The sequence below is a fragment of the Neofelis nebulosa genome, chromosome 16, assembly GCF_028018385.1.
Source record: "Neofelis nebulosa isolate mNeoNeb1 chromosome 16, mNeoNeb1.pri, whole genome shotgun sequence".
Classification (NCBI taxonomy): domain Eukaryota; kingdom Metazoa; phylum Chordata; class Mammalia; order Carnivora; family Felidae; genus Neofelis; species Neofelis nebulosa.
Genome location: NC_080797.1, coordinates 60,939,333 through 60,966,221, shown reverse-complemented (window position 1 = coordinate 60,966,221; position 26,889 = coordinate 60,939,333). Strand labels below are relative to the sequence as shown.

Below are 26,889 nucleotides of genomic sequence, written 5' to 3'. Positions count from 1 at the left end.
CCTGGGCCCCCGGCCGGGGGCGGGGCTGCGGACGCTCCCCCTTCTCTCGGCTCTAGCCGGCGCAGGCAGCCGCCGCGGCAGCAGGCAAGCGGCGGCCCTGCGAGGCCATGAAGGTGAAGAAGGGCGGCGGTGGGGCTGGGACGGGGGCGGAGTCCGCTCCAGGGGCCTCGGGCCAGAGCGTGGAGCCCAAGCCCGAGCCGCAGCTGCAGGCGGAATCCGAGTCCGGGTCCGAGTCGGAGCCGGAGGCTGGCCCGGGGCCCAGGCCGGGGCCGCTGCAGAGGAAGCAGCCGATCGGGCCGGAGGACGTGCTGGGGCTGCAGCGGATCACGGGCGGTGAGCACCGGCGAGGCAGCGCCACCCGCGGTGGGAGGGCGGGAGGGAGAGAGCGCGGGAGGGGGGCCTCGCGGTGTGCCGAGCCCGGGCCCCCGCCCCCTTTCCCGCCCTCCCCCTACTTCCCCTCCCCCACCCGGGTCCCCCTCGTCTGAGTCCCCTACCCTATTGCCTCTGAGCCTGAGATCTCCATGTCCCCTCTTCCCTTGATCTCCTTGTGCCCGCCTCTTCTCCCTTTAGACATTTATTTTCACCCTATTCCTTCCTTTCTGAGGAGGCCGTCCCCCTTTCCAAGGTGGAGGTGGGGCAGCAGCTGCAACTGTGACCCCTTCCCCGTGGAGTCTTCAGAGCCCTTTGAGGCTGGTTTTTTTTTTTTTTTTTTTTTTTTGCAATAATGAAGATGGGTGCTGAGTGTAGTCTTCTGTCCTCAGTCCCCACCCTGGAGGCTAGGTGGAGGCTGAGCTACAGCTTCGGTGACATTAAGACCCTCGGGTCTCCCTGATCGGTAATGCCCTCACCCTGGATCCCCCAGGAAGTCTGGGGCCATCCTCCAACCCCAGGAAAGGACCTGGGCAGGAAGCTTCAGTGGGTTGGCTCTGGGCCCTCTCAAGGGAATGAGTTAAAACCGCCCTTAGCCTGTCTTCTTTCCGGAGGCCTGGTCTCTGCTGTGGTTGAATTTCTGAGCTGGACTGCCTGGGTTGAAGCCCCAACTGTGCCAGGTAGTTGACTGTGTGACCTTGGGCAAGTAATTTCATCTCTCTGAGCATGTTCATCTATAAAATGGGGACAATGGCACCTACTTTATAGGGCTGTTGTGGAAATCAATTTTCTGATTTTGCATAGTGCCTGGCATGCTGTGCATGCTCTAGTATAATAGGGCTTTTTTATCCACAGTACTGAGGGCCCCACAAGACTGCCCCTGGCTGCTGCCTAGAGGCAGACAACTGGGCATTCAGGGCAGGGGAGGAGGTTACCATAGGCAGGGAACAACAGCTAGGAAGCCTCATGGCAGGGGCGGTGGCTGAACCTCAAAGAACAGATGGCATTTGGAGAGAGAGTGGCCCTCTACCCTAGCTTCATTTATCAGTAATCCTGCCCCAGCTCACTCTGTGAGAGCAACTCTTGGGACCTCTCTGGTAGTGGGGGGCAGGTGCTGGAGTGGACCTGAGCCCTGCAGTTGAAGGAGCAGCAGAGCCCAAGGCTGCCAGACAGAGCCGGGGAGGGGACCATAATGGCAGGTCTAGGCCTGTGCATCTGGGTCCCTGGGGGACCAGCTTCTCTCTCCTCTCTGAGCCAGGCAACAACCATTCTTGGCTGGGCCCCCAGAGTGCTGAGCTGCCTTGCCCAAGCAGACACTAGTAGAGGGAGGGAGCCTGGACCAATCTGATGTTACTGCCAGTTGAGCTGTAACTGGCAACAGCAGGTTTAGAATCTAGGGTAGCTCTGGGACAGAACTTCCTTATAGGATGTTTGGAGGTCAGGTTGACCTGTCTGGGTCCTAGGTAACTTTAAAGGTTATTTTGCAACTGTGGGGGCTTCCAGCCCGTGTACCACAATGTGTCTCCTATTTTGGAGGAAGTTCATAGCCCTTAGAAATGGGGCAGCTGTGGGGGATGGGTAGGGGAAAGGGCTTCATGGGAACCCTTTTCTCTACAGAAGGTGAGAACAGGGTTCCAGGGATCTCCACCCTTTTGACCCTAATCACACAGGTCTGAGGGTTGCTCCTCCTGGATTACCAGCCCTGAATCCAGCTTAGGAAGCTATTTGTGGCAGAGGGAAAGGGGGCAGTTGTGCTCTGAGCCCTCAGCCACTCTGCCCCTTTATCTGGCCTTACCCTGGGTCCCAGGCCTCATCCTTCCCTTGGCAGAAGGGAGGGAGTAGGTGCAGTGTTTTGAGCCATGGGCATTCCATTTCTGTCATGTCCTCTAAGGGCAAAAGGGCTAATGATTCAAGGTGCAGTAGAAGAGACTGAGGGCAGACTGCAAGAACTTATTCCCACGTGAGAGAGAGGAGAGGCTCCGAAAGCAAGAGAATGTGGAGGGGAAGGAAGGGTTTTCCAGGGAGCTGGAGTTGGGCCACTAGGATCCTGCTCCCAGTTCTGCCACTTCTTCTTGTCCCTGCACCTTCTTTCCACATCTTGGGATTGGTGCTTACTTTCTGTGAAAATAAAGTGTGTATGGGGTGAGGTGGGCGTTGCCCACCTACATTCCTTCTCCTCTCTCCACACCCTGGACTGTGGTGGACAGGCCAGGGATCAGGCCTCTCCCCAAGCCCTGTGTAGCCCCTGCTGGACCCCAAGGTGCCAGGAGGCTCCTGGGAGGGCTTGCTGGAGGGGGCTGCCCCAGGATTGGGGAAGAGAGAATGACTTTACGTTCACTTCCTCTTCCTGCCCCAGAGGAATTGGAGGTGGCCCAGGGGCTTGGAGGGTGATTTCCGGGCCTCTCTGGGGAGGATGTGATGCTGGGCAGGCTGACAGACCAGACCCACCACTGCTCCTTTCTGTTTGCTGCCAGGGCCTCCCTGAGCACTTGCTGCTGCAAGAGAAGTGAGGGTTGGATCAGGCGCTGATATTCCTAAACTTCCTCTGGCAGGACTCACCACTCTTCCTGGTTCCTCTTCTGGGCCTGAGGACTCCCTTTACCCCCATGCACACCCCCAAATGCACCTGCCACACCCTCTTCCTGGCTTTGCTTGTACTCTTCACTATGGGGGTGGCTCAGAGCCAAGGCCGGGTAGATGACCTTTGAGGGGGTTCCCTCTCTTTGCTAAGACTTCCTCCCATTTGGAGATCAACAGGGGTTGGGGGCAAAGGTGGCCCCCTTCTCCCAATATTATAGGCCCAGAGGCTTGAGTCAGCAGAGCTTTGACTAAGCTGCTTAAGGGAGCTGGGCTGATATAAGCCGCTTATGGGGAGAGGAGGGGGCTGGGAGGTGAGGAGGAGCAGGGAAGGGGTTGTCTGCCTGCCCTAGTATGACCCAGGTCAGGGAAGTCCTTGCCTAACGCACTTAGATGTAGTTTGAGAGGCAGTTATGTGGTGGAGGTGGGGGGGTGGGGGGGGTCCTTCAGAGTAGCACTATGTATCTCCTGAGGCAAAGCTGTGTCACCCCCTTTAGAATGAGGTTCTCAAAGGCAGGGCTGTACCTTTCCTTCCGTGCTGGGGACTGCTCATTAGATTGGAGACCCATCTGGCTCAAAGTCACCTGAGTTAGCCCTGGCAGAGCAGAGGCTGGAATAAAGCCCCTCAACTCCAGGATGGGAGGGACTGTGGGGGGAGGTGACCTTGTCTTCCACTCACCTTCACCCTGCTCCTCCCTGAGCTCAGAGGCTACTAGGGTGGTGCTGTTTGTCTCCCATTAGATCCCAGAGACAGGGCTGTGTATCCCCCATACTCTGGGTATGCCCCCAGGGCAGGGACTCAATTCTCTTTCCAGAAGGCAGTGAACTAGTCTGGGGTCTCACAAAGGCTGAGCTGGTAGTGGGGGCTTCCGGACGGGTCCCTCTTTTGCTTAGCTGCCTGTCTTCCCTAGACTACCTATGCTCCCCCGAGGAGAATATCTACAAGATAGACTTCATCAGGTTCAAGATTCGAGACATGGACTCAGGCACTGTCCTCTTTGAAATCAAGAAGCCCCCAGCTTCAGGTGAGTAGGCTAGGTAGGACATAGACAGAGGGAGGAGGTGGGCAAGGGCTGTGAAGTGGGCTACCCAGGGATTCCTCAGGCCGCAGAATAGAGCTGGGGCTGGTCCTCTGCTTTTCTTTCCGGTTTTGGGGCTGGACATCTTGGGAGGATAGTATGGCCCCTTCAGTCCCTGCCAGCCTGCCCTCTGCAGGCCTTCCTGGGAACTGCAGTCCCAGAGGCCCCAGGCCTCTCTGTCTCCCGTGGCCCTGGGAACCCTCAGTTGAAACCGGTGACCTGATTGCTGAACTAGAAACCATCCCCCCTCCCTGTGGAATCATTTGGCCAAAGGTCTGCACCCTAAATGTGCATCAGACTCTCCTGGGGAATTTTTAAGAGTTCAGACAGATGTGGGCCCTGGGGTGGAACCCTGGGTGGGCATGGGCCCCAGCCTGAAGCCCACTGAGCCCCAGTCGGGGTACATTGCAGAGCGGTTGCCCATCAACCGGCGAGATCTGGACCCCAACGCTGGACGCTTTGTCCGCTACCAGTTCACACCCGCCTTCCTCCGCCTGAGGCAGGTGGGAGCCACGTAAGTCACTGGACGGCGGCGGGGGTTGGGGGCAGTTGGAGGGGTGGGCAAGGGCTGGGGGTAAGGGTGAGGGTGGGAATGAGCCCTTCCTGAGTTCTTACTGAGCCTCTCTTTTGGGGGTGGTGTCTGTCTTGAGCCTTGCTAGCTGACTTCAAAGCCAAACTCAGACCCGCCCCCTCCAATCTCTCAGGGTGGAGTTCACAGTGGGAGATAAGCCTGTCAACAACTTCCGCATGATTGAGAGGCACTACTTTCGCAACCAGCTCCTCAAAAGTTTTGACTTCCACTTTGGCTTCTGCATCCCCAGCAGCAAGAACACCTGCGAACACATCTACGACTTCCCCCCTCTCTCTGAGGAGCTGAGTGCGTGGGCAGGGCTTTGTGGGAGTAGGGGGGTGGGAGGGGCTAGAGAGACCAAAGTGGGGGGAGCGTGGGTCCGACCCCCTTTCTCCTACCCTGGGTCACCTGTGTTTTGGCCACCATTCCCATGCCACCTGTGGGGAAACTGAGGCTCAAATGGGCTGGGGGGACTCTTTGCGTTGGTTCTGAGGTTGTTCAGCTTGTCCCCATCCCACAGTCCTGGAGCCCCTGCAGTGTCCTGGCTCAGGCTTCTGACCTTTGCCCTATCTGGCTGGGCCTCTCTTACAGTCAACGAGATGATCCGTCACCCATACGAAACACAGTCTGACAGCTTCTACTTCGTGGATGATCGGCTGGTGATGCACAACAAAGCAGACTATTCCTACAGTGGAACGCCCTGACCCCCAAAACAGCCCCATACCCCGGGGAGGGTCCTGGACCCTCAACTGGGACCTCCCCAACACTCACCTCTCCACCCGAGGCTTCTGCCTGAGGAGTATTTCAAGAGCCCTGGACCCTGAGTCAGCAATGGGAGGGAGGGTACTTGATGGCCCCAGTCCAAATCTCTGAAGCCCATGAGGCCTGGCGCATGGGGTGGGGTGGTAGGAGGGCTGTCCGCCTCCATGTCCAGGAAGGCCTCCTGTGAGAAGAGTAGCCAGGACTTCTGGACAGCCTCGCTGGGCCTCTTGGGCCCAAGTTTAAGAATAGTGTTCCCCTATCCAGGCTTTGACCAGGTCAGGGCAGAGACCTATTCCCTGTCCCCTGCCCACCTACAGACCATTTAGAATTGTAAATTCACAGATGAACATCTGTGGTGGGTGGGGGAGGGTGTCTGGCTGCCAAGCTTCCCAAGGGAGTCCAGGCCCTGGCCCTAGCCCCAACCTTTACCATCAGGGGCTGAGCCACCGCCTGAGGGGTGGGAGGGATGGCCCCCCGGATTGCAGCCTGTGGTAGGGACTGGACCAACTGTATATAGTTTTCAATAAACTCTCTCCTTTTCTGTTCTTTGGCTGTGGGCCAGCGTGTGTGGGTGTGGTGGGGTGGAACATTAATGTGACTCCCAATTCCTCCTGTCCCCTAGTCCTCTATGCCCTGACATCACAGCATCTAGAGTCAGCATTTACTACATGTGACAGCTGGAAAGGGTTTTTCCTTTGACAAAGATGGAGACCCAGGCCCTGAGAGGGGAAAGCTTTGGCTCAAAGTCCTAGACCACTCTGGCAAAACGGGGGCTGGGACAAAAGCCCTCGACTCTAAGGTGGACGGAAGGTGTGGGGGAGGTGGTCTTGTTCTCCACCCCTTCTTCCCTCACCCAGAGCCCACTGGGACTACTAGGTTGTGTTTGTAGCCCTCATCAGAGACGCAAAGTGGACACAGTTTGGGCTAAGGTTTGGAGCCATCTCCTTGGCCTCAGCTGCCTTGGGAAGCCCCTGGCCTGGCTGCCCTACATAGAACATTGCCTCTGGCCCCCAGCACTACCCCAGACCCAGAAGAGCTCTTAATTCCCTTAGTGGAGGAAACTGGGGAACTGAGATAGGTGGAGAGCTCACACCCTACTCTTCCCACCCACTAATTTAGATATGCCTGGTGACAGCCCTCTCTGGGCTGAGGCTTTAACCTAACCCACTAAGAAGTCTAGAAGTGCTGGAATTCGACTGGTGGAGCCCTTGCTGGGACTGGGTCCTGGGCTGAATTCTGGGAATTCTGTTATTTTTTTTTTTTTTAAGTTTATTTACTTAGCACGCTGGGGAGAGGGAGAGAGAGTCCCAAGCAGGCTCCACACTGTCAGCGCAGAGCCGGCTGTGGGGCTCGAACTCACGAACCATGAGATCATGACCTGAACTGAAATCTAGAGTCGGGCACTCAACTAACTGAGCCACCCAGGTGTCCCGAACTCTGGGAATTCCAAAATGAGTGAGACCTGGAACAAATACTTGTTTGCAGGAGTAAGATGGACTGGGCATACAGGGGAGCAAGGGTGGTCCTTCTTGGAGAGATCTCAGGAGGACACTTGGAGGAGGCAGCATTGCAGCAGGTGCTTGAATGGCTCAGCATGACTGGCCAGAAGAGGTGGGGTAAGCATTTGTGCATAGGAAGCAGCACAAAGCAAATGTTTGGGGGCAAGATTTATCCAGGGCATTTGGGAAGGTGGGTATTTACGATGTGGAAGGAAGACACAGGTGCCTTGTAGTGCAGGTGGTGAGCCTTCTCCTGAGGGAGGGGGAAGGATTAATCGGGAATGACCTGTTCAGATGATCTCTGGAAGGCTGGATCTGAAGGAGTGAGACTAACAGCCAACACATAGTGGGTGCCAGACCTCTGGCTGGGCGCTTTATATGTGCTGGAATGTTCACAGTCATTTGTGAAGAAGGCACTGTTATTATGCCCACTTTACAGAAAATGCAGGCCTAGAGGGGGTAACATGCCCTGCCAATGTTGCATAGCTATTAAGTGGTGGCATCAGGAGTCTAACCTAACCCCGGCAGTCTGGCTCTGGAGTCCCTGGATGACCATGCTACGGGCAGGGGCCGCCGAGGAGGGTGTTGCAGTCATTTGACTGACTGCTGAAGGGACCCTGAATTAGATCAATATCCATAGAGATGGAGAGAGGTGAAGTTGAGATTTTTAAGAGGGAATCTTTCTGGGGCTGGTGGCTGATGAAGTGGTTGGAGACAGGGAGGAGTCGAGGCTGAAGCCCTGGTCCACAGCCTGAATGTTGGGGTGGGTAGGGGTGCTGTCACTGGGCTTGGGAACCCAAGTTGGATCAGGGTGGGAGCTAGGGGGAGGTGATGAGTTCAGGTTGAGATCTGCTGTGGTGTGGGACAGCTTTCTTGAAGGAGGTGACTGGGAGGACAGAAAATTCAGGCACTGAGACCAGGAGGTGAATGCAGGCTGGAGATGGTGATCCTTGGAGGTCATTGGCCACAAGGCAATTGCAGAGGCTCCAATGGTGGCTGAGCTATGGGGCGCCCAACTGGCACCACTGGGGTTTAGTGAGCAGGAGGCAGGAACGCTAAATGCCCTCCAGTCAGTGGAGTGCTCCATGCAAATAGTCCACACCTCCCAACAAAGGGTCACTGAATGGGAGTGTGTAACCCCAGGCAAGGCCATTGAGTGTTTGAGAACAGGGCAAAGGGAGAGGAATCCATGATGGAGAAAGGAAGAGCAGACAGGCAGGGGGGAAGAGAAGCCTCTTTTGTAGTAGGATATGTTAGAAACTAAGGGAAGAAAGACTTTTACCAAGAAGTGAGTGGTCGGGAATTGTCAGTTGTCCCAAAAGTGAGGAAGGGGCCTGGGGTGGGGTGGGGGGTGGTTTGCAGATGAAGCTGTATAGGTATACAAAGTATTTGGAGTTGGAGGTGCTGTTGATGGGGTTAAAAAAAGCTACAGAGAAGCTATAGCAAGCGAGGGACTTTCAGACCTACAGCTGTTAGAAAGAGGACTCTTCACCACTACTCTTCACTGTGCCTGCTAAGTCGATCTGGGTTGAGGTTCTGGATTGGGCTGAGGTCCTCATCCCTGACACGGGTAGCAGTTTAGCACTTATCCTGAGAGTCCCGGGTCCCTTGGGCCTGGAGGAGCTCAGATGAGAGAAGTCTTGGCCCCCTGCCTCCTTTTAAGCCTTCTTGTCTCTGGCACTGGTCCTGCTGCTAATGGTTCCTGGCATTTGGTCCTGCCCTCGGTTCCTGGCACTTTCCCGAGGAACCTAGAGGATCCCCAGGAAGAAGAAGGAGGGAGAAGATAGGGTGGGGGTGGGTCTAGTCCTGGCTCTGATGATGATGAGCTGTTGACCCTGCCAGGGCTGGGCCTCAGATTCCATTTCTCTGAAGTGGGCCAGAATTCTTTGTTTTGACTCTTCAGGAATGTCATGGGAACCCCATTACTGGCTTGAGCAAGAAAGCCCAAGAGACCCACCATTCATGCCTACCCAGGCTGGTCTGGGTGAAGCACGTTGGGGCTGCCAAACCCACCGCAAGATATAAACTTGCGGTTAATATCCAACTTCCAGTTGGTGAAGAGCTGCTATCTCAAGTCCCTAGTGCCTTCTTCCCTCTCCTGGCCCCTCCCCTTAAGAGCCACACTCCATCCCTCATCACCCTGCAACTAAAGCAAGAGTGCTTTACCTTTCTATGTGTCACAGACCCCTTTGTTATCGTCTGCTGAAGCCTACAGACAATAAGGGGTTTTTTTTTGTTTTTTTTTTTTTATGAGTACAAAATATATGGCAATCCTAAACACAACACACTATATAATAGAAATCTATATATCTATTCTGCAATACCTGTAATATAACATAAAAACATCTGTGATTTCTAATCTGCGATTTCTCTACCTTATATGACCAAGTCACAGATTCCACTAAAGCTATTGTGGTTTGTTGTGGACATTTGTAATTGAGGGAAATACTACATTTGAGGTAGAGATGAATGAAAATGAAGGTATAATTTCTTCATCCAATTTGATAAGCCCATGAATTCTAACCAGTTTTAGAACCTGTATGTTTAGCACCCCCTCTCCCCCCCCCCCCCCGGGCAAAAAAAAAAAGGTTAACTCCCGGCAAACGGGGCGCTTCCAGACCCTACATCCACTCAGCTCAAATGAGTGAACGGTTCGTGCGAGGTGACCAGCAGGGGGCAGCATATGAATGGGAGTGCGCTGCTCAGCTCAGAGTGGCTACAGCCCAGGTTTAAAAGAAGGGCCAGTCTGGTTCCAAACAAAAACAAACACAAGACCCCAGATCCTGTTTGCCACCTGCCTTACTCGGGTGGTTCCCAGCTCACTAGTAGGTGTGCTAAAGGGGCCCATGGGACAAAGGTCTGAGTACCTCTGGAGATGTCCTCTGCTTACCACCTAGGATGGAAGTGTAGCGTAGGGGGCTTCACCCCTTTCCTTCACAGCCAGGGCTGGGCTGGGGCAGGTGCACTGGCTGGCCATGCCTCCCCACACTCGGCACCCTATCCTTGCCGTCCTGGACACAGGCTTAGAGCCTCTTAGGGAGGGTGTCGCTGTGGGGTGGGGCTCTATTATGGTGTCTCAACAGAGCTGTCCTCTGGGGCAAGCAAGTGGTGCTGCCTGGCTCCTGGAAGAACTTTCCAAGCCTTGAGGTTCATGTATGTGCTTTTGTCTCCCACACCTATCCTGTCCCTGTTCAGGCAGAGCGTGGGGCTTCCTCTTATGCTGTCCTTTGGTGACAGCAGCCCACCAAGGTGGCACCTGGGAGGAGAGTCTGAAGTGCGACTGAGGGGGCCCCTTACCCTCCAGAGATCACCGTCCAGGGCCAGCAGTGTGAATAGAACCAGACTGTGCTCCATTCATGTCACCTGTGGAACCCAGAGCTCCAGCCAGGGAAAGATGGCGGCAGGAAGGCACAGGCTGGATGGGGAAGTGACCCCTTCTTGTGTGAGGAGATGGGAGCATTCGAGGAGGGAAGCGGTCGCAGTAGGACGGGGTGTAGGGGGAGGGAATCCTCTTCCTCCTTGTGGGCAGGTCAGCTGCTTCCTTGCATCCTTTTGACAGTTCTCCTTAGAAGAGGCCCCACTGTCCTGCCCTCTCATCCTCCCCAGGTTGATCAGGAAGTCCTCCTAGATGTCTCACTGTTTAGATTTGGAAACTTGACAGCAAAGAACGAGAGTCAGGGTGACAACACAAACCCAGGGCATCGACAATTAGTGAGGCCTGGCCTTTCTGTCCAGGGAGGGGAAATCCAGAAATGAAGCCTCAGGAGCCAAGACTACAAGGCATTTGCTTTATTGTTCCAGGTCAGGGGATAATGGCAGGCCATCGAGGGATGTGCTTGTGCCTAACTGAGCCCAGGAAAACCTCTGGGGGTTCTTGTCACCCCCAGGCCTCCAGGGTAGGCAGAAGCTCCCACTTGGTGAGGGTTGGGCTCTCCAGTAGGGCATGGCGGGCAGCCTGGACACACCCCCTAGCTCCAGGGATATCCTGGGTCTGCCAAGCAGTCAGAGAGAGGGGAGCGTGGGTGCTCACTCCCCACCCTGCCAGCCTGCATCAGGCTTCCCTTCCCTGAAAGGAAGAGACTGCCCGGGACGGTTGGAAGTAATTAGTAAGTTAGGACCTAAACTACATGAATTTCTTACAGAGAAGGGGTGAGATTGTAGTGATCTGGAGGGGCCCTTCCTGCACCCAGGGCTGGGAAGAGAGGACACTTTTAAGTTTCCAAGGGCAAGGACTTTTCCAAACACTTTGTGTCAGAATTGGGCTCAGTTTGGTCCTGGGGTGGACGCTGCCCCTCCTGTGTGTCCTTCTGGGGGAGGTCGGACAGAGTGTTTACTGAGGATGGGCAGAGCCTGGCAGAGTGGGGGCTGCTACTCAGCCAGTGGGGGACCCACAGACAACTTGGGGAGAGGCCCCATCCCTACTCCTCCTTGAAAGGCTGCTGGGATGAAGTTGGGAGAATAAATACAGGGGGCTTCTGGGAGAGAACACGCTAGGAGGGGCCACGCCTGCAGAAAATGTGGACATCAGAATAGGGCTTCAGGGTGGTCTTGGGCCTGGCATGAGGATCCTGAGCCCTCAGCTCTCAGCTGCCCCAGGAATGGAGCAGCTAGGCTCTCAGTGGTGTAATTCTGATTCCTCTGGGTAGAAGGTATATGGGTGGGTGTATGTCTGAAAGACTGTGTGTGTGTGTGTGTGTGTTTGTGTGTGTGTGGTGCATATGTATGTACACATTAACGCAGAAGCGCTTAAGTGGGGATGAGTGTGAGCTAAGGAGAGTGTTTTTGGTTTTTTTGTTTTTTTCCCAGACACTGGGTCTTCAGGGACCCTGAGTGAGGAGCTGGCTCGCTCAGGTGGCAGAAATGTGTGAGGGGCAGCATCGTGGGTGGTGTCTTCTTCACCCCCCGGCTGCCAGCTAACAAACAGTTGGCTTAGTGGCACAGGGGACAGGGATGGTTTTCCTTCCTTGACCTTTAAGGTGAGCCCGACGCGGGCGGCCAGCTGGGACTTCCAGGCCACATAAAGGCTTCTGGGTGTGGCTCACGCGAGGGCCATGGGCTTGGAGCTGGGACTGAGGTACACAGAGGGGCCAGCGGGGGCCGTGGGGGGTGTGGGCTCCAGCTCCATGAAGGCCGAGTAGAGGGTGGTGAGGTGCAGGTCACCCAAAGCCCCAGAGCCTCCACCGCCTGGTGGTGCCACGTCGCCACTCCCACTGCCTGTCTCTGCCAGACAGGGCCCAGGTGGGAAGCAATGGGGTGGTGGCGGAGGTGGTGGCATTGAAGATGATGTCGGGGACGAGGTCACCAGTACCAAGGGATCAAGGGCCAAGCTGTCATCCTTCAGCTGTTCCCACAGGTTTCCTAGGTGGTGGAGAGAACAGGCGTCACTGGGAGTTGCAAAGGAGCCCTGTCTGTCCCCTTGACCCCATGGCTCTCACATGCTAAAGAGAACAGGATTGGGGTAACCTTGGCTGGAGAGCAGCCCCTTGGCACTCGCTGTGTGACCCCAGGCAGTTGCCGGAACTCTCAGATTCCTCTGCTGTAGCCTAAATGATCTCTGGGGCTCTGTGTTTTGGAGGTCAGGGGAGGGAGAGTGGAGTCAAGGACTTGAGAGCTGCCTATTGGAAGGGCTGATACCTAACGCTGCACACTCTGGAGCGAGCCTGCAGAGGGAGCCCCTGGAACTCTTCCCCCTGGCTCCTGCCCAGACTCCCGAGGAAGGTGGTTACACAGCCAAGGCTAAGGATCTTCCAACAATGCACTGCAGGACCTGATGAGGTGGCTGGGCTCGGCTCTCTGGGCCTCCTCCACTGCAGGCCCAAGGGAGAGGAGCGGAGCCGGGAACACTGACTCTGGGGAGGAGACAATGCTGCCCCCCCCCTCCTCTTTGTGTTGTGTGTCCTGCGTGCGTCACGGCAGGCCAGAGCCTGGCCTGGGTATCGGGGCTGCGGGGATGGAGGAAGGCAGCCGGACTAAACCCTGGACTGAACTTGGCTGCTTGGGTTCCAATCCTAACTCTCCTTCTTTCTAGCTAAGTGACCTTCAGTAAGTTACGTAACCTCAGCGTGCTTTTGTGAAATGGGTTTAACGGTCGCTCCTTCTTTAAAGGCCCAAATGACAGAGCACATGTAAAGCAACTCACACGATGCCTGATTGTTACTAGGGGCTCAGATGCGTGTCTATGGGAGCCCACATGTCTACGGCTTCCTCTGAGACTCCCACTTCTGGACAGGGCTGAGGATCTAGCTGTACGTTTCTAATGAGCTTCTCAAGACCTGGGCTGTCTCCCCATAGGACTGGGAGCTCTGCGAGGGCCAGCTGTCTCCACCTGCTTGTGGATGCCCCCTACCCCGGTGCGCCCAGAAGGTCTGAGGCCTGGGTCAGCACCCTCCTCCAAATGTCCTGTGGCCGGGACCAGGGCCTGGGCATGCACTGAAGTTTAGATTAGAACGGTTGGGCTTGGCCGCGAGCAGAGGTGGAGCAGGCAAGGTGGAATGGAATAGACAGAACCTCTCTGCAGACTCCTGTCCCCAAAGCTCTCCGGGACTGGCCTCGTTCTGAGGCCTTATATTCTTCCTGGGGGAAGAGCTCTTTCCTCCTTCTGTATTAAAAGATGAACTCTGAGAAAATGCAACCGCTTCTGGGGAATGTTCCGACTGTCATCTGCTCACCGTCAATGTGGAATGGAACTTGGGCTCTTCCCCACCTACCCAGAGCTGAGGGTGGTTTGATGACGGGGTCAGTCGGAACATGTTCAGGGGCACCAGGAGGAGGGAGGTGGAGGCAAGGACCTTCCTCTTTGCCCCTTGGCATCCCTCGCCAGCTCGAGACTTGTCTGCTTCAACTGACCAGAAGCCTGGCAGCTCCGGGCTGCAGCCTGGAGACTTGGAGGGGATGGGCAGTGCTGCCGGACGCACCTCTCCAGTCCTGTCCCACCTTCCCTTTCCCACCCCCAGCTCACCCTGGAAGTCAAAGTCGGTGAGAGAGGGGTTGATGGCATCCAGGTCAGTGCCAAGGTCTCCGTCTGGCAGCAGGGTGTCATGCATGGTCCTGGCCGGGGAAGGCTCAGCCAGCAGCTTGGCGCTGTGACTGGGTGGGGTGTTGGCAGGCAGAGGCGAGTCCTGGGGGGTGCCTGGCTGGGCCCGCAGCTCAAGGTGGCCATCTGGCTGTGGGAACAATGGCTGCGGAGGTCCAGGAGGGGCCAGGCCCGGTGAGAGGTGCGAATATGTCTGCCCGTAGCAGGAGGGCACGTGTCCTCCAAGTAGGTCCTGCAGGGGGTTCTTGCCAGGAATGGGGCCTGGGGCTGGGTGGATTGAATGCAGTGGCTGGGAGAGCCCAACTGGAGGTGCCAGGGGCCGGATGGGGCCTGAGCCTGCCAGCCCGGGGGGTGGGCAGCCCAGCAGTGGGGGGCCCAGCTTCTCCCTCTTCTCTCCAATGAGGCTGTCCAGCTCTTCTAAAAAGACCCAAGAGAGAGGGACATCATGAGACCTCCCTTTCCCCACAATCCCTCCCCAGCCTTGGAACCGCTCAGGCCCTCCCCTTACTAACAGGTTCTCTTTGCTCAACCTATTTAGCCTCCCTCCCTCCCTCTCTGTCTGCTAGTGGGTATGCCAGGCCCTCCCCCACTCCCTTGCATTGCCCATTGGCCTCCCACCTGGCTTGGCCATGCTCTTGCGGACAGCAATAGGGTCTTTCCTCTTCCACTTCTGTAGCTCTTCCTGCATCTTGTCGATTTTGGCCGGATTGAGGGCCCACAGACAGCCCTTGCGAGAGGAACTTCCTGATTTGTTCTCCACCTTCTCAAAGCACTTGTTGAGAGACAGGTTGTGGCGAACAGAATTCTTCCAGCCATCGGGCGCCGTCTGCCGGAGCGGAGCAAGACAAGAATTCAGGCCGGGGTCAAGTAGCCAGGGCGGGGTCTGGGCTCCGGGAAACTCTTCCTGCTCCCTCTGGGCACAGAACTGCCACCTGTCTGGATCTTGGCGTCCTCCTCGGCGCCCAGCCCATGCTTGGCACCCCCTTCAGTGGTGGGCAGGAATCTTGACTGCAAACTATTTTCGCTTAAAATCTGCCTTTATCCCGCTCCCACCTCTGGCAACCCTTCAGAGGATTCTTGAAGTGATTCATAAAGGGAGGGCGCGTTCCCTATCTGGAGCTGGGACCTCGGGCCCATGCTGGGACCCCTCTGTGGACGGGGAACTCACTTGGATGCCAGTTTTGGAATTAGGAGGAAGCTATGGAATGTTCCTTTCCTGGGTCTGCCTCATCCCTGCTGGGGCAAACTCAGAAGCAAAGAAAGAGGGGTGCGTTGCACACATGTGGCCTGAATATCTGGGTTTTGGTGACGGAGGGAGAGAGGGAGAGATTGGCTATGCATACGCACACGCGAGTGTCCCTGAATATGTCTCCCCGGTGTGAGCCTTCTCTTGGGTTGGTGGGCCGCGAGTTCCCTTGAGTGTAAGGATGTGTGTGTGAGAAAGTCTCTCTGGGTGTGTGGGGGTACCCATGATTGCATGCGTGTGTGGGTGTGAGTGTTCACATCAGTGTGCCCGGGGGGGGGGGCGTGCCCTGGTGGGGAGGCCAGCCCTCAGGTGGGGAGTGGGGGGGCTCGTGCCAACAGAATAAACACCCATTAGGAGGCCCGGTCATGCCACCAGTGCGGTAATTGTGCTCAGGGAGGGTTGTAAAAACCATTAGGCTGACTCAGTTGGGTGAGAGGCGGTGGCGGGGGTGCCAGTGGGCACCCCCATCCTCCCCACCTCCAGCTCTGTTCCAGCCTCTGTGACAGTCCCGGGCCCAGCAGGGGCCAACTATGGGCAGGACATCTGCTCCAGCCAGTGGGGCCCCTATGCCCTTAGTCCCTGGTCCCTTTTCCCTTTCAGCTTGCAGTTTCTGGTTAATGAGGGGCGGCCACTCCCTCCTCCCCGGCTCACTTGCCCCAGGGAGCAGCCAGGCTGAATCACGCCCAGCAGAACTGGGTCCTGATGCCAGCGTCACGGCAAGTTGCTGGCAGGAGCTGCGGGAGCCTTTGTCAGGGGCAGCTGGCCTGGGACAGGGGACTGGTTGAGATGACCCCCAAGGCTCCCAGGGTCGTAAGGGAGGATTCTGGAGCCACCAGACCAGCCAGCTGGGGATTTGCCTTCAACTCCCACGACGGTCCCTACTAAGAGTCGAGGTTGTGTCGCCCGATGGGCAGAGTTAATGGACACTGGGCCCTTTTATGGGCCCATAAATCTGTGACTTTGGGATGCCAGGACAGCCCCCACCCCAGCCACTTCCTGTTTGGAAGAGGGATGGTCAGCACTAGCAATTATGTCCAGTGGATGGACACTTCCCCGGTCCCACATCCCTGACTCATGGGGTTACAGGACACCCACCTCAGCTGCCTTGGGCATGAGTGCTATGCACCCCAGGGTCCACCTTGTTCTTGCCCAGAAACATGACCTTCAAATGGAGAGTGAGAGATAAAGGGGGCAGAGGATCTTTGAACTAATTCCTTGGGCAGGTCAGAGGGGATCCGTCAGAGTTGGAAGGAATGTATGTGCCAACTGGTCCAACCTGACCATTTTACAGATTGGGAAACTGAGGTCCAGGGAAGAAAGGGCCTGGCCCTAGATCACACAGGAGGCAGTGACAGAGCTGACTCCAGCCCTGTCCCCTCATTAAGGGCCCTGCCCAGGTCACCCTATAGGGCTGGCTTCACCACCAGGGCCCGTCCCAGCCTCACAGATGCTTTCTCTCTGAAGTCAAATGTAAACTCGGGAGTGAGGGGGTGATGCAACTGGCTAAGAACAACAACTAGAACCAAAAACAACAAAAAAAAAAGCTGTTAGACCTCTTCACTCTTCAGCCCCATAAAACAGGGATTACACAGCTCCCAGGAAAAATAATTAAGCCAGGAAGATGAGATGCAGGGAGGGGCTGGGGGCCAGGCTGGGAGTTGGCAGGGAGGAATGGCTGAGAGGAACAGGGCAGGGCCCTCAATTCCCTCTCTCTAGCCCGGCCCCTGGAAGCCCTAGAGAAGGCCCTCCAGATCTACAGGGATTAGGAAGAGTTTGGTCTCCAGACCGATTGGGATACAGGGGCAGCCCTGGATACTGGCTCTGATGCTTCTCAAATCCCAGAGACAACTCTCCCCGCTCTTCCTTTCTCTCCCAGAATCTCTGGCGGATGACCACACTTTGCCATTCCCGGCCAGACCACTCTGGCCATCTCGCCCGCTCATTTGATGGCAAGGCAGCAAGTATAAACTTGTCTGAATATCAGCTTCTAATTATCCCCAGGCAGGACCATTGGGAAGCCAGTGAAGCCAGGGATCACCTACTGGCAGGTGGAGATGAGCTCTGGACCCGGGCCTCAGCTCCTGCCTGCTGTCCGGTTAGCGGACGGGACTGTATCCCCCAGGATGTAGACCTTGGAGAAGGCATTCCTCACACACAAACCCTGATCTCCCCTGCACCCACCCTGGAAGAAGAGGTCTATGCTGGAGGGTCTGGGGGCGGGGGGGTGGGGGGGGTGGGGTGGGCAGATGTGTGAAACCAAACAGCTTGAGGCAACAATGGCTCCCCCTGCTGTGTGACATTGAGCAGGTGGATCACCCTTTCTGATGTGTTTGCCCCTCTGGAGAGAAGGACGTCTGTCCTGCCTCTACGGAGGGAGTCTGGTAGAGCCCTCAGAAGCCCCTTGAGTGGGTGACAGGAACTAGATACTGTACAGGTAAAGCCACCCAGTTCCCTGGAACTCTCGAAGACCGTGAAGCCCACACCCCGCTTTCTGGCAGAACTGTAGCTGAGCCTGCCGCCCACAGAGGCAGATCTTAATCTCTCCCTGGAAGGCAGTGGGTCCTGTGGTCCCAGCATCCCATGCCACCTTGGCTGGCTAGCTCTTACCCAAATTCCTTTAGCCCTACAGCAGCCTGGGGGCAGGGGTGGGGAAAGGCTCTCATTTCTTCCCAAGGTGTCTCTCCCCACTTGGGGTAGGTGGATGTTTCTGGAAGCCTGTCAGGACGGACAGGTCCACTTTCCAGCAGCCTAAGGACTGACTCCAGCCTGCTGTGTAACCTTGTGTGAGTGGCTTGAGCTCTCTGCTCCTTACACGGAAGTCTGACCTTTTGACATGGAGACAAGGGGAAGTGTGGAGGAAGTGGGGCAAACCCTCTCCTGGCTTTCGTTCTAACCCTTGTTCCACCTTCCAACGGAAGCCTCTGGCTCCAGAGAGGCCTGGCCTGCCCAGGACCTGGGGATGGCGGGAATGGGGTGGATCTTGGGCTCACCTTGAAGTAAGGAAAGTGCTCCGTCATGAAATTGTAGATCTCGCTGACAGGAAGGCTCCCAGTTTTACTGTTCTTAAGGGCCATGAAGATGAGGATACTGAAGGCAGAGAAAGCCTTGAGTTTGAACTTGGGAGCAGGCTGGGAGTCTCCCCGTCACCACCCCACCTGCCCCGGCAAGAGTGGTTGAGGGAGGAACCTGCCGCAGATTTAGGTGAGAGGCTCTATGAGGTTGAAAAGAGAAAGGATGAGGGCGCGTCCGCTGAAGCCAGGAATTACGGCTATACGAGGGTCTTGTGGAATCTTGAGAGCCCTGGGTTGTAATCCTGGCTTGGCCATTCACTAGCTATGTGACCTTGGGTGAGTGCCTTAACCTCTCTGAGCCTCAGTTTCCTCAGCTTTGAAGTGAAAAAAAAAAAGTAATAGCTACCTCAGAGTTGTGACGATTAAGGATGATGCCTAGAACATAGAAGGCACTCATTAAATGGAAGCTGTCATTACCAGTCAGCCCTCAGCCAATCGCACACTGAATGTTGGATAGTAAGGGAGGGAACTGAGGTTCCTTGAGCCCCTGCCCCTGCAATGTGCCAGGCATCTTCTCTCACTTAATCCTTCCCAAGGCCTGAATATTGCTGTCCCCCCCCCCCCCCGCCGCCTTTTTTAAAACAGATGAATAAACAGGCTCAGAGAGGTCAAATAGCTTGCCTGAGGTTTCACATCCTCTAGAAACCCGCGGGGTATGACTTCCCTCCTCTGGCATCACCTTCTACCTTGAGGATTCCATGCCTCAGCTTCTCCACTCTTCCTCTCACCTACTCCCTTCCATCACAGGGGTGCTGGGAAACATACCTGTAGGAGTAGATGGGTTTTGGGAAGAGAGGCTGGTGCCCGTCGGTGCTGGCCTGGGGTGCGATCCGCTGGTATGGATAGTGTGAGGAGCCCAGGTATGGTATGGGGTAGCTGCCGCCACCTGGTGAGTACTGTAGAGGTCAAAGGGGGCAGAATGGTTGCCATGGTAACCAGTCTTTCCCAAGGTGGGGGTGATCCCCTCCCCGCCCCACTCATATACATCCAGAGAGGGAGCTGAAGCCAGACTCTTCTCTCCCTGGTCATGGGCTCCAATAGCAGAACGATCTGAGGGGGCTGGCCAAGGGTGTGGACATCTGAGGGGCTCTGAGGTGATCCACGTTCCCAAATTCGGGGTCTCAGAGCCCTCATAGCTCCCCCCCCCCCCCCCACTTCCTGGCTTCCTTCCTCTCCTGCCATCTAGGTGCTCTGGTTGCCATGGTGATGGGAGAGCAGCCTGGCGGGGCTAGAGAGTGTGAGGGCCTCCAGGCCTCCCCTGGAATTTCCCGGAACGGCTGGGCCGGAAGCAGGGTGTCCAGCCTGGGCGTTCGTTTGCTGGGCACTGCCACCTTTTATGAGTTTCAGTGGCTCTTTGAAAGGGCAGGTCATGGTGGTGGGCCGGTGGGGGTAGGAGGTGGTTTTACGGCAAAGGGAGTGGCTGCGGTGCCAGGGGTGGCGTTTTATGGGGGCCATGGGGGTGGGAGACTCTGACTCCCCCATCTGCTCCAGGCTGAAGTGCTCTTTCCAGGTCACCCGAGAGACACTTAGTGCCTGAGTCACCCTCTCTGCAGGCTCCATAAAGGCCTGGGTGCGGCCATCTTGTTGGAGGGGGGTGCGGAATGCAGAAAGCATCAAAGCAAGGCTGGGCATGGTGAGGCCATTTAAGGTCTGGCAGCCCCTGAACCCTGTTGTGGCTCAGTCCTTGATGGTCCAGGCTGCCTCAGGGACACCCCCTACCCGGGGCCAGACCTTGAGCCTCAGGATGGTTTTAGCCTCTCCAGCTAGACTCCTCATGGCAGCGAGGGTGACCCCTCATGTGCTCCCTCGGCTTCCCTCCGTCTCTTTCTTTCCCCCCACAAAGCAAGCAGTCTGACCACCTCCCCACTCCCCCCCACGTGCCTGCCTCCCTGGCTTGGCCAAGATCAGGGCCAAAGCCAAAGAGCTGGGAGTAGAACCTGCTCCACAGGCAGGGCCTGTCTCAGTGCCAGGCTGCAGGTGGATGGAGCTGGGGCGCTGGGCAGTCACTTGCTCCGTCTTGCCCAGCGACTCCTGGGAGCTGCCTGGCTGCTCTGGGGCTCTTTTCTACCTCTTTTTAAAAGCCTGCATCCCATGCCAACGTGGGACAAGTACTTGGCATCCTATACAGGTCCAAATCGCGGAGGCTGGGCAGTGGGGTGGGGAAGGGGGGGAAAGGACCAAAGATGAGGGGGTCTTGGAGCTCTCCAGGTGGGAAGGCCGCCTAACTCCATACCCGGTCCCACCCTATTGAGGTGAAAGGGAAGTTTGGAGCCAAGGTTACATAGCGAGACAGTGACTGACCCAGACGGGAGCCCACTGTTTTCTTTCTGCTCCGTCTTGTGTGTCACCCCACATAACCCTTTTCTCTCTGCCCCTGTCTTTGGCCCTCCTCCTCCCTCCCTTTTTGGTTCACATCTGGGCCCTGTCCCACGATAGGCCCCATTTGCTTTTCAGAGACTCTCAGAGGAACCCCACCTACTCCTAGAGAAGGGCAATGGCTTCCTTCCTTCCCCATGAACCCCTGTCCCCCCAGCCCCGGTGGCCTGGCCCGAGGTCCAGGGTCCTGCTGCCTCCACCTGCCCATCCAGGTGTGCACACCCACAACACACGCCTGCACACCTCACACCACATAATATCCTGAGGCCCCAGGGAAGCATGCCCACGTGTCCCTGACCCACCTGGTGGAAGGGGGGCTGGGAGGGACAGTACATGTGCTGCAAGGGGGGCTGGTAACAGTACATCCCAGGACCAGTCTCCAAAGCTGAGGGCTTGACCTTGACTTCTGATCCCTGCTGGAAGAAAAAACAGATGACCAGGCCTTAGTTTTCTTCCTCCCGCTCTTCTGTGGCTTGAAACTTAACACAAATGCAACCTCTACTCTGCCTCCCCCAAAGCTTATTCCTAGAGAACAAAGAGAGGACAGAGAAGGTCAGGGGTTTTCCTGAGGGAGCTCAGCAAGTTAGTGGTGGAGCTGGGGCCGGAGTCGACGGCACTCCCCATCCCCCACCCCCCACCTCACTTCAGGTAAGAGGCAGAGGCTGGGCTGTCCAGAGGAGTTGGGTCACAGTGAAGGTGGGTAGGGTCAGAGACCTCCCTGGAATGGCACAAGGATGCAGTGTGTGAGTCCACTCATCAAGCCTGGTTTGGGGCCTGCTTGCGTTCAGAGCTGCCAGCCTCTCAGAGCGGGTCTGTGAAGGACATCTGGAAAAGGCCACTGCTCTAGGATTCCCATCGCAGAGCCATATTTAGGGGAGCACAGGAAGTGGCCGGACAGGTTGGTCGGGCTCATGACCCCAAGCTCTGTACTTCCTCCTCGGCAAAGCCTAAGGGAGCTCCAGCAGGGTCTTTGGAGGGGGCTAGTGAGTCCTCTCTGCTCTATCTTCTGGCCACTCTCAACTCAAAGCAGCTGGTCTGCTTGAGCCCCATGGCACACTTTCAACCCCGACACAGGGAACCTGTCTTGAGCTGCTGCCAGTGGTGGTGGCCAGACTCTGGCTTCCCAGGGGCTGTGAGCTCCACAGGGAGCTCCCAGAGTCTAGCACAATCTCTACCCTGAGTAGGGCCAGAAAGCGTGCACAGCTAGTCCTGGAAGGCGATCCAGGCCAGGAGGAGGTGGACCACTCTTCCTGGGTTATCAGGGGCCTTGGGAGCCAGCATCTGGGCCCAGAGGGTCAAATTCAACGGTTAGCTCTTTCTGGATGTGCCCTGGGGTTGCTGATGCAGAGATAGCCATAATCATAGAATCTCAGGCCTGGAAGGGCCAAGAGCACTGTGTCCAACCTCCTCATTTGGAAGATGATGGGGCTGAGCCCACTGAGGGGAAGTGATGTGTCCAAGGTCACCCAGTGAATCGACCAGCTAGCTGGTTCTCTGGGCCTGAGCTCCTCTCCACTGTGCAGGGAGTAAGGGAGTGGCCTCAAAGCAGCCTCACAGGCCAAGGGACACCTTGGGCAAGTCACTTGGCCTCTATGGAACCTCAGTTTCTTCACCTACAAAATGAGGGTAGTGAGGAGTCTTTAGAGGGTTGTTGTGGGGATTAAATGGGCCACTTGAAAGAAAAGATTTGGCACAGCAAGCAGGGGCTGGCATTGAGTGGACATTTGGGAGGCAGAAGCTAACATGATGGTGTCCTCACCACGAGTTGCTGTCATGTTCAATGGGCGTGAGGAAAAGCCATCAAAGGGCCCCAGAACCAAGGCTCTTGCCTTGGCCACAGCTGGTAGGTACCCAAGCCCTTCTCTATCTTCCAAGTCTAGGAATCAGGCTTTGTTGGGGTGGCTTGGGGGTGGAATGGGAGCCTGTTAGAAAGCAAGGGGTGAGGAGAGCTGGTGGGCATCTGGAGAAGGCACAACCCAGGCTGAGGCCACTCAGTGCTCACTATCTCAGGGATCTCCAAACCTCCCTTTAGATTTCCTCTGCCCAAGGCAACAAGCCTATAAGGCAGGTCCTCGTAACCATACTTTTCAGACGAGGACCAGAGAGGTTAAGTGACTAGCCCAAGATCATACAGCTTGTGGGTATGGCTGTGAAAGGGATATGTTGGTTGACCTTCCAAGGTGCTTTCAAGGTATTTCTATGAATATACCCAGGCCCCATTGTGGGCAAAGAATGGGGCCTGGAAAGTCCTTTGAGAAGACTTAAGCCCTCTCTCAAGACTCTATGCTGATGCCAGAGAGGAGAACATTGTGCTCCGTGGCTTATCCCCAAACCCTTTCTCTTGACGTCTGGAATGTGTTTTCCTTCTCACATTTGCATATGGGCGGGTAGGTCTGGCTGGGGATTCTTGACACTTAGGCAAACAGAGAAGTCACACACTGGAATCCTGACTCAGGAGCCTCTGGGAAGCTGCCAGCTTCCTTAGCCTGATCTCCCCCACCTTGCCCTCTCCATGCCAGGCCAGGTCAGCATCCCCTCCCCAGCTGACCTGGAGGCCAGAATGAAGCCGAGACCCCAACTTTCTGAACTTGCCGCTTCCCTGGCATAAACTGACCCTGAGTGGAAAAGTCTGGAAAGGGAAGGCAGAGTTTGATCTCAGGGCTTCTGGGAACCAGGACAGGAGTAGGTGGGATGCTCAGCGGCCACTGGTACTCACCAGGACTTGGGGGCTGTGCTCCTGGCTGGGGTAGGGGAGTCCGTTGCACCAGGCCTCTGCCGAGAAGCCAGGCAGGAAGGCCTCAGCCTCCCCGACATCCACGGGGATCTCCTCGAAGGTCTCCAGTGCCCCCGGGGTCTTAAAGGAGTGTCCATCGAGGGCCAGGGCGGTCTGGGCCTCAGGGAAGACGTCTTCATGGAAATGCCGCTTGTATGGGTGGAAAGGCCCATGGCCGCCCTTGAGGAAGCGCCCAGGGCTGCTTGCTGGGCCCTCCTCAAAGCCGAAGCTGGGGAACTTGTCTGAGGGTGAGAGCCGGAAGGGGCCCGGGCCAGGGCCGGCTGGGCAGTGGACTTGCTCAGGGCCAGGTGACGCGACACTGGGACTCTGTGGGGGCAGTGAGGATGCCCTCTCTGGGGGGCCGTCGGGCACAAATGATGAGCAGCTGAAGCCGGCAAGCTTCTGGGGTGGACAGAGGGTAGAGAGCCTGTGAGTGGATGCTGGACCAGGACTCTGCCCTGTGCTAGGGTAAAGGGGTCTGTGGCTGAGCTCCAGGGGCTCCCAAACGATGGAGGAGACATAGCCTGCTTTTGGAAGCCCTCGTCTGTGAGGGTATGCTGCTCTTAGATCTGAGGTGCCCTGAGTCAGATGGATATACAGCCTTGCCCCGGGAAAGCCCCAGATGGAAGGGAGAAGCAGAGGCCTCTATCGAACACTTCTGGATCTTGGAGTCACTGGGTACTCGTTCGCTGGTGGAAGGGACAAGGCAGACCCCGGGAGGGCTCTGGGGGTGGGGCCTAGGTGCCAGATACTCACGTTCTGTGGGGCAGGAGAGCCTGGAAGGCCCGGCGCCTGCATGAGGTCCCCCTGGGGCTCACCCTCCAGTCTGGCGGGGCCGGGCAGCGTGGCGTCAGACTGCGGCGGGAGTAGCGACACCATCACCCGGTCCTGGCCTCGAAGAAAGCCGGCTGTGATGAGAGTGAGGACCAGGGTCCTGCGGTGACCGACCCCAAGTTCACCACCTCCACACCCACACCCTCCCTGGGCTGGGACCCTGACTCCCACCAGACATCCGGTGAGACACAGACAGATAGGCGGATAAACAGACAAAGTGAGAGAACATCAGAGACAGAAAGAAGCAGATAAACGAGAGGCAGAGGAAGAAAGCACAGAGAGAAGACTGGTGGAGACAGAACAAAACACACCAGGTAGGAAACCCGCCACCCCCACAGTCCCAGGAAGGAGAGTTGGCTGCTCTGGGGCTCAGTGGCAGATGGAGACCCTGCCTCCGGCCCCCGTCTCCCCAGTGCGGGACTGGGCTAGGTGACCGTGACAAGCAGTCTCTGCTCAGTGGCTGAGCAAGCAGGTGGTCCTGAGAGAAGGGGAGCTGGGGAGAGTGGGTCAAGCCCAGGTGGAGGGTGGGAGTGACCCTCATGCTGCAGGTGACCCAGCCCTCAGTAGAGGCTGGGCCTGTGGTGCCATTTCAGGGGCTGGCATGACCCTGAAAGTGTCAAGTGCCACTGAGGACTTGAGGTGACCCGGTTGCCTGGTGGCCCTGTGAGCCTGGCATGACACTGGGCTGCAGCCACTGGCCCAATGTGCAGTGACGGGCCAGTGCTGTTTTCTCCTACCTCCTCCAAACTGCATCTCGTACCTGTGACCTTGTGCAGGCTACTGCCCCTCCCCCCCTTTTCTTTTTAAACGTTTATTTATTTTTGAGACAGAGAGAGACAGAGCATGAATGGGGGAGGGGCAGAGAGAGGGAGACACAGAATCTGAAACAGGCTCCAGGCTCTGAGCTGTCAGCACAGAGCCCGACACGGGGCTCGAACTCACAGACCGTGAGATCATGACCTGAGCCGAAGTCGGCCACTCAACCAACTGAGCCACACAGGCGCCCCCCCTCCCCCCCTTTTAAAATATTTTATTTTTAAATAACCTCTACACCCAGCGTGGGGCTCGAACTCACAGCTCTGAGATCAAGAGCCACATTCTCTACAGACCAAGCCAGCCAGGTGTCCCAGGCCACCGCCCTTTCTGAGCTTTGGTTTCACCATTTGAAAAACTAGGGGCTTGTACTGGATGATAGCAGAGGGCCCTTTCTGCTCAGACCTTCTAGAAGTGCTATAAGCACTTTGTCCCCGGCACAGCCCAAGAGTTTGAGAGGACTCAGCTCCAAGCCTTTCCTTGCTCTCTGTGTCAGGGAAGCTCTCTGAGCTTGAACCCCATCATTTACAAAACACGGAGAGAGGTAGGGCCTCCCGCATGGAGATGCTGTAGTAAATGAAATCACACATAGGAAGAATTTAACACAGTGCCTACCATATTGTAAGTGCTCAGTAGACGCCAACTCTCGTTATTAATATCATTATCAGTACGGCCTTACTGTTATCGTCCTCAGCTCTTTGCTTTCCTTCTTCACCACCTGCAAAGGGCATTTCTTTTTGAATGTCCTCCTCTTTGCCAAGTAGTCTCCGATAAGGGCTGCCATTTGCTGAGGACCTGCTCTGGGCTGGCTGCTGCGTAAACAGTTTGGAGAATTTTCTCACTGGTTTCTCAGAACAAACTTGTCAGGAAGGTACATCATTAACCTCGCTCTACAGATACGGAAACTGAGGCTCAGAAGGGTTGCCTACTTGCCCAAATCGCATAGCTAATCCTTAATAGAGTAAGGATTCAAACCCAGGGGCGCCTGGGTGGCTCAGTCGGTTAAGCGTCTGACTTCGGCTCAAGTCATGATTTGCGGTCCATGAATTCGAGCCCCGTGTCCGGCTCTGTGCTGACAGCCCAGAGCCTGGAGCCTGCTTCAGATTCTGTGTCTCCCTCTCTCTCTCTCTGCCCCTCCCCTGCTTTCTCTCTCTCTCAAAAATAAAATTACAAAAAATTAAGGATTTGAACCCAGATCTGTTCGACTCTGGAGGCTGTACTCTTACGATTTCATCATTTGGTGGGGGTCAGAGTGGGTGTGGGCCAAACAACAAGAAACGTGTGAGGTTTACACTTACCCCTCCCTTCCAAGACCTCTACCAGGCAGATCAGGATAACTGCATTTCCCAGGCCATGATCTCCTGGGAGCTCTGGGAGGGAGGGATGGCCTTGGTGGCCCCATGGTGCCCAGCCTAGGGTTGGCACACCTTTGGGGAATAAACTACCTCCTCTCTTTGATTGGAGGTAATGGGGATTAGGAAGGGAGGGCACTTGCCCCAAGTCCCTCAGGGGATCAGTGACAGAGGAGGCTAGTAGCTGGGGTCCAGGTGGGGGCCTGGTGGGAGGCTCTCCCTCCCCTTCAAGAGTCTCTGCCGCCCCTTCTCCATGTCCCGGCACCCTCTCACTCGGCAATGCTAAATGTGGCGTGACCAGGGAAGCGCCGAGCTGGCCGTAACTGGACACCACAGTGGAGCAGGCATGGGGCCCAAGGTGCCGGACAGCCCATCTCTGGCTCCGCATGACCGCAGGCCTGGCCGCTGCTCCCCGGATAGCTCTGGGACAGCTGGGGCCTGCCTGCCACGCCTGGATCTGGCCCAGAGCCGCTTTCCCAAGCTGTTCTCCAGCACCTCCAGAGGCAAGGCCCCCGGGCTCTCCCTGCCTCTCCC

General features: G+C 56.5%; 2 protein-coding genes across 8 annotated transcripts in view; one reads left to right on the top strand and one right to left on the bottom strand.

Moving 5' to 3' along the window:
• The first annotated feature begins 46 nt into the window (after nt 1–46).
• On the top strand, nt 47–5,903 carry UNC119 (unc-119 lipid binding chaperone). The gene is made up of 5 exons (XM_058703607.1): nt 47–333; nt 3,858–3,971; nt 4,437–4,539; nt 4,730–4,902; nt 5,188–5,903. The coding sequence occupies exons 1-5, from the start codon at nt 108–110 to the stop codon at nt 5,298–5,300; spliced, it is 729 nt and encodes a 242-aa protein (XP_058559590.1). The 5' UTR covers nt 47–107; the 3' UTR covers nt 5,301–5,903.
• Nucleotides 5,904–10,631: 4,728 nt separating this feature from the next.
• FOXN1 (forkhead box N1) overlaps nt 10,632–26,889 on the bottom strand; it is a 28,164-nt gene continuing 11,906 nt past the window's right edge. For 2 of the 7 annotated variants that reach the window (XM_058703784.1, XM_058703785.1), the window contains exons 2-9: nt 24,113–24,264; nt 23,300–23,758; nt 20,886–20,999; nt 18,973–19,103; nt 18,127–18,223; nt 14,509–14,716; nt 13,816–14,307; nt 10,632–12,215 (exon numbers count right to left, since the gene is read on the bottom strand). In XM_058703784.1, the coding sequence (XP_058559767.1) occupies nt 11,896–12,215; nt 13,816–14,307; nt 14,509–14,716; nt 18,127–18,223; nt 18,973–19,103; nt 20,886–20,999; nt 23,300–23,758; nt 24,113–24,235 (1,944 nt within the window). In that variant the 5' untranslated portion in view covers nt 24,236–24,264 and the 3' untranslated portion in view covers nt 10,632–11,895. The remainder of the gene's footprint in view (nt 12,216–13,815; nt 14,308–14,508; nt 14,717–18,126; nt 18,224–18,972; nt 19,104–20,885; nt 21,000–23,299; nt 23,759–24,112; nt 24,265–26,889) is intronic. The other 5 variants (XM_058703787.1, XM_058703782.1, XM_058703788.1 and 2 more) reach the window with 4 other exon arrangements.